At 36.0% G+C, this 6,887-nt stretch overlaps 1 protein-coding gene across 4 annotated transcripts in view; it reads left to right on the top strand.

The window, feature by feature from the left end:
• Positions 1-6,887, top strand: part of ACBD5 (acyl-CoA binding domain containing 5) — a 33,689-nt gene that overhangs the window by 250 nt on the left and 26,552 nt on the right. For 2 of the 4 annotated variants that reach the window (XM_019933288.3, XM_004326020.4), the window contains exons 2-3: positions 68-236; positions 3,613-3,733. In XM_019933288.3, coding sequence (XP_019788847.1) covers positions 68-236; positions 3,613-3,733 — 290 coding nt within the window. Of the gene's footprint in view, positions 1-67; positions 237-3,612; positions 3,734-4,653; positions 4,805-6,887 lie in introns of those variants that run through there. The other 2 variants (XM_033852378.2, XM_019933291.3) reach the window with 2 other exon arrangements.

Below are 6,887 nucleotides of genomic sequence, written 5' to 3'. Positions count from 1 at the left end.
GACCAGCTGCGCTCCGGGTCCTCCTCCCTTTGGGCATGTTGATCCGCGGCTGCGCTCCATGTTCCAGTTTCATGCAGGCTCCTGGGAAAGGTGGTGCTGCTGCTGCTGCCTGATTCCAGCCGACAGACCTTGGGACCGGGGCCGGCGCTGGAGGCTGGAGATGGCGGACACGAGATCCGTGCATGAAACCCGGTTTGAGGCGGCGGTGAAGGTGATCCAGAGTTTGCCGAAAAATGGTACGTGCATGCCCGGCTGGACAAGCCTTCTGCAGAGGCTTGAGGCCCCAGTTTCTGAATCTCACCTCCTTTAGCCTTCTTTCTGCTTCTAGTCTTGCTTATTTAACCTACTTCTTCTTTTGCGTTGAAAAGTCATGTAATTGAAGGGGAGGTGTCGGATGGGAATTAATTGCCTGCTGATCTTTCAAGCCTGAGACAAATATATTATCCAGATTTTAAGCAGTTTATATTGTTGTCGAAAAGAAAAGTCCCTTAATGACTGCGGATTTGGGTATGTTTTTAAAAAATCTGGGATGGGGATGCCTAGGGCCGCATACTCATAAAGTCTACTTTTTGAAAACTTTTGATATGAAGGGAAAGAAAGGAAAGAACAACTATATTCATTTGTAAAACGATTTCTCTTATTTTAAAAGTACATATATATTTATTACTTAAAAAAAAAAAACCTGTTCTATGGTCCTAGTGTTCTCTTTTTCATACTCGTATGGGACCTTTGCACCTTGGATGAAAAGTCATTGGAGCTGTTCTTTCATATTTAGCCTGTCGTTTCTCTGGCTTCTGTCAAGATTTTTCTCTTTATCGTTGGTTTTGAGCAGTTTGATTATGATCTGTCTTGGTATGGTTTTCTTCATATTAATGCTGTTTGGGGTTTTGCAGAGCTTTTTGAATTTGTAATTTTATGTCTTTGACAAATGTTGGGAAGTTTAAGGCCGTTATTCAAATATTTTTTCGGTGGAGAGGCTTGGAAAGGGGGAATTTGACTTTTCACTTCATATTTTTCTGCAATAAACGTGTATTTTTCCACAATAAACGTGTATTTTTTTAATGATACTTTTAACTACTATCATTGTTCCAGAGTGTAAAATTAACTGAATATAACACTAATATACTACTATAGTATTTAATGTCATGTTCCCTATTTTCATTAATTATCATTTGGCTAAGTAATGAATGTTCAATACTATTAACAAACATTCATTAAGTGCAGATACAAAAGGTTTTGAAAACAAATATACACAAAATAGCTTTCCTTTTGTAATCTCAAACACCAAATTGGAGGAGGACATATGAGGAATTGAAAGAAGAGTGAATGAACAAAATGTAGAGAAATAACATAGGAACTTATTTAGGTATTGATTTTTTAAATGTCTGAAGAAGAGAGTTTACATGAAGGCATGATTCTAAGAGTTTTGTTTAAATGGTACCTTCATCCTTACTTCTAAACCACACGTTTTTATATTTTTTGAAAATTGATAGAGCGAGACTTGATGATAGTTTGCTATCTTTGCTGACACCATATATCACTCATTAGGAAACCCATATAAGTGTAAATACAGTTTGTGTTTATATAACATTTAAGAAGGTATTGCCAAGTTAAGAACCTCTGCCGAACGGCAGCTGGGTGGGGCAATGTTCAGTACTGTACTATTATCTCCTGAAACTAAACTGATAATAATTGAAGCAGAAGTATTGTTATAATGAATCATTAAATAGTTTTATAGTAAAACTTTTAAGTTTTGTCATCTGTCCTGGATTATTTTGCAGATATTCTTATAGTTTTTATGTTGCTTGTTGCTTAATCTTTATCTATGGCATAAAGTTATAATGAATCCTATAGCACCTATGTTTGGTATGCCCTTGACCTTTAGAAATTTATTTTCCTATATTATGTTTTAAACACATACATATCAAATGTATTGGGTTGGCCAAAAAGTTTGTTCAGATTTTTCGGTAAGATGTTGTGTGTGAGCACCTTGAGGATAGAGACTATACTTTATCTAGTGTCTTATACACAGAATATATTCAATATATGTTATTAGTTTTTGCTTTAACCTAATGTATATGTTACTCACCTTAACCAATAAACTTTTAAATCTCAGTTGATTGACTTACTGAAGATATTATGAGATGAGGCTTTTGATGTTTTAAATTTAGGTTTGTGTCATTTAAGTAGGTAACCATTTTCTTTTTTAAATAGGTAACCATTTTTAACTATAGTTTCTCCATTTTTTTCCCCTCTGCTATATAAAGACTATATCATTGAAACACTGCATCTAATGGATATTCCTAAATGAGCATATATTGTGTAGCTAATTTATTATTGTGATTTTGGAATTAATTATTCACTCCTGGCCAAAACTGAAACACCAGCTCTCAGCTTGTCTGTGTTGTAATTTTCACAATTTTTATAAACTACTAGCTTTTGATTACTACATGTTATCAGATTATTATGCAATCTGTGAAGTTTTAAAAACATCTTTTTACAGTTTTAGTTTTTGTTTTTATAATAAATTTTGGAACAAAAGTAATGCACAATAAATGTAAATTTTTTTTAAATGCAAATAAGCAAAAAAGAAACTAGAAGTAATCTATATGCCTATGACAGCGATATCTATCCTCTTTTAACATTTTGACATGTTTCCTTCTACTCTGTATATAAGTACTTATTTTGTAAAAATAAGTACTTATTTTGTACTTATTTTACTTATTTTGTAAAAATGGATTGTGCTGGGTATCCTGTTTTAAACTGCTGTTTAACTCATTTTATAGTAGATCTTGAAACTTTTCTCATGCTATTTTTTATATTTTTCTACAGTAAAAATTTTAAGGGCGGTAGTTATAAATAATCCCATAATTTATGTATATCATAATTATTTAGCCAGTTAGTTATTATAAAACATTTATATTCCAATTTTTCTCTCTCATTAAGAGTATTGCAACTTATAGCATTTGTTCAAACAATTTGAAAACTTTAAACATAAAAAAGTTTATTGATAACCTAGAAACATGTGAAGACTGATCCTCAAAAAATTGGCATGTCCAAAACTATGGAGGTAGGAAGTGAGAAATCTATTTTATCTTGGATTAATTCTTTTTCTATCACAGTACACACTGGTTGGCTTTAGCCAAAGTTCCTAATCCTCTGAGAAATCGGAAATTTGGCCAAGAGAAGTTGAATTTCTTACTGTTGCAGTTTTATTAAGCAGAGTATACATTTAACTTTCATTTGTGCTATAGTCAGTGTGGTTTGTCACAATTTTTTAATAGAAATACCTTATTACAGTTGCATGATACAGTTATTCTATATTTTATTTTTTTAAATGACATTTGCCAGTTATTTTGGTTACATCTACAACATGTTTATTCTTTTATTCTCTTATTTATTGAACTATATTAGGCGTTGTTATTAAAGTGTAAAATTTCAGAGTTTTTTCAAATCAAAGAAATAAACTGAGCCATAGCTTTTGTTTCTGTAAAATAAGAATAAATTATCTGAACTATTAATGAAATATTAAAAAATCACTGTTAGTAAGCTAAGCATTCGCTCATCAATTGTGTTCTCCAAGTGATCTTACTTAATGTATGTTTCCAATAGGTTCATTCCAGCCAACAAATGAAATGATGCTCAAGTTCTATAGCTTTTATAAGCAGGCAACTGAAGGACCCTGTAAACTATCAAGGCCTGGATTCTGGGATCCTATTGGAAGATATAAATGGTAATTTTATGTAGAGAGCTATGAAAGAATTTTGAGTTTAATGACATAATTATCATATGACTGTTACTTATGTGGTTATGGATTATTCTGTGCACAAAGTATTCTAGGTACTGGATACATTTTTATCCTCTGTGTGCTCTTTTTTTTTTTTTAAACAAGGGTTTTTTTTTTAAATAAATTTCTTTATTTATTTTTGGCTGCGTTGGGTCTCCATTGCTACATGTGGGCTTTCGCTAGTTGCAATGAGCGGTGTCTACTCTTTGTTGCAGTGTGCGGGCTTCTCAATGCGGTGGCTTCTCTTGTTGCGGACCGTGGGCTGTAGGCGCGTGGGCTTCAGTAGTTGTGGCACGCAGGCTCAGTAGTTGTGGCTCGTGGGCTCTAGAGCGCAGGCTCAGTAGTTGTGGCACACGGGCTTAGTTGCTCTATGGCATGTGGGATCTTCCTGGACCAGGGCTTGAACCTGTGTCCCTTGCATTGGCAGGTGGATTCTTAACCACTGCGCCACCAGGGAAGCCCCCTCTGTGTGCTCTTAACACAATTTCACACAAATAGGAAGGTCTTGGGGAAGAAAAGAAGACAATAAAACCAAAAGAGGTAGATTTATCAAAGATATAAGAGCATTTTCAATTAGTGTTTCCTTTTATGGAGTTTGTTCTTTTTATTATGGCAAGAATAAGTCCCAAACTATATTAAAGGGACTATATTAAAGTCCCAAACTATATTAAACAGACTCTCCTGCCTCTTTTACCTGCCAAGAAGAAGAGTGACCTCTTGCTTGTCAGGTGACCTTGTTTGCTTTGAGCTATTGAGATAATAAATAACTAGGAGCATGACTCAGGTTCTGCCTTACTTTTTCTCTAAGCTGTCACTCCTGTCCCACTGTACTTGAATAGAAATTTCATTTTTAATATATTTAATAGAATCACAGAACACCGCTGCCATGTTTCCAGTTGAGTAACAGTTGATGTTCTTAAACACTATTGAAGAGGTGACAAATGTCTAACAGGATGTCTGATGTCTAACATGACCATACGTCATGTATGTCAGGAACAGAGTGTGCTAATTGGCAGAGTAAGTCTTTAAGAGCCACATGTTTTGATGGCTAAGTTTCTTCACCCTGCATTGGAAGTTCTTAAACTCCTTTGGGTATTTCTTTCTTTTTTTTTTTTTTTTAACATCTTTATTGGAGTATAATTGCTTTACAATGGTATGTTAGTTTCTGCTGTATAACAAAGTGAATCACCTATACATACACATACATCCCCATATTGCCTCCCTCTTGTGTCTCCCTCCCACCCTACCTATCCCACCCCTCTACGTGGTCACAAAGCACCGAGCTGATCTCCCTTTGCTATGTGGCTGCTTCCCACTAGCTATTTTACATTTGGTAGTATATATAAGTCCATGCCACTCTCTCACTTTGTCCCAGCTTACCCTTCCCCCTCCCCGTGTCCTCAAGTCCATTCTCTATGTCTGCGTCTTTATTCCTGTCCTGCCCCTAGGTTCTTTAGAACCATTTTTTTTTTTTTTTAGATTCCATATATATGTGTTAGCATTCGGTATTTATTTTTCTCTTTCTGACTTACTTCACTCTGTTTGACAGTCTCTAGGTCCATCCACCTCACTACAAATAACTCAATTTCATTTCTTTTTATGGCTGAGTAATATTCCATTGTATATATGTGTCACATATTTATCCATTCATCTGTCGATGGACACTTAGGTTGTTTCCGTGTCCTGGCTATTGTAAATAGAACTGCAACGAACATTGTGGTACATGACTCTTTTTGAATTATGGTTTTCTCAGGGTATATGCCCAGTAGTGGGATTGCTGGGTCATATGGTAGTTCTATTTTTAGTTTTTTAAGGAACCTCCATACTGTTCTCCATAGTGGCTGTATCAATTTACATTCCCACCGACAGAGCAAGAGGGTTCCCTTTTCTCCACACCCTCTCCAGCATTTATTGTCTATAGATTTTTTGATGATGGTCATTCTGACTGGTGTGAGGTGATACCTCATCTTTGAGGATTTCTTAGTCCTGTACTTTTCTCTAAGATCTTTATGACTAGTCATATTAGGTTAAATGTAAGAGCAATATGTTACTTAAGCTGTTTGAAGAAAACTTATTTACTTAACGATTTTCCTCAGAACTGACCTTTGGTGGAGTTAAACTGCTTCTGGAAAGTGTCTCTAAATTGAGAGGTTTTCTTTTTAGGCAAAAATTTCAAAGGGCTCTTCTCATTATTTGAGACTTTAAAATTTTCCTGCCCCTCACATTTTCATTTTTTTTTAGAGGTAAGAAACCTTTTCCATTTTTCAAGTGTTCGACTCTTATTTTTTAATATAAATTTATTTATTTTTATTTATTTATTACTTTTGGCTGCCTTGGGTCTTTGTTGCTGCGCGTGGGCTTTCTCTAGTTGCGCCGAGCGGGGGCTGCTCCTCATTGCAGTGCGCGGGCTTCTCATTGCAGTCGCTTCTCTTGCTGTGGAACATGGGCTCTAGGCGCGTGGGCTCTAGAATGCAGGCATGGGCTTCCCTGGTGGCACAGTGGTTAAGAATCCGCCTGCCCATACAGGGGACACGGGTTCCAGCCCTGGTCCGGGAAGATCCCACATGCTGCGGAGCAACTAATTCTGTGCGCCACAACTACTGAGCCTGCGCTCTAGAGCCCGTGAGCCACAACTACTGAGCCCGTGAGCCACAACTGCTGAAGCCCAGGCGCCTAGAGCCCGTGCTCCACAACAAGACAAGCCACCACAATGAGAAGCCCACGCACCGCAACGAAGAGTAGCCCCTGGTCGCCACAACTAGAGAAAGCCCACGTGCAGCAACGAAGACCCAATGCAGCCAAAAATAAATAAATTAAATAAATTATTTAAAAAAAATTAACCAAAACTTCTGTTCATTTGAAACATGACTGTGACAGTTCATGTAGTTTCTAAAATGTTCATTTTTGTCACTGTTATTTATAATGATATAAAGACTTTTAAAGAGTTCTTAGCAAATAATTATGAAGTCTATGGTCTGTATAATCTATATAGAGATTATAGAGACTATATAATGTAGTCCCTATAATCTATGATCTATAGATAGGTTTTATACTAATTAGTTTTAGCTACTATTTAATTTGCCATTTTATTCACTGTGAT

Source organism: Tursiops truncatus, chromosome 2 (genome assembly GCF_011762595.2).
Source record: "Tursiops truncatus isolate mTurTru1 chromosome 2, mTurTru1.mat.Y, whole genome shotgun sequence".
Lineage (NCBI taxonomy): Eukaryota > Metazoa > Chordata > Mammalia > Artiodactyla > Delphinidae > Tursiops > Tursiops truncatus.
The sequence above is the reverse complement of the archived record's forward strand: the minus strand, read 5'-3'. Positions and strand labels throughout refer to the sequence as shown.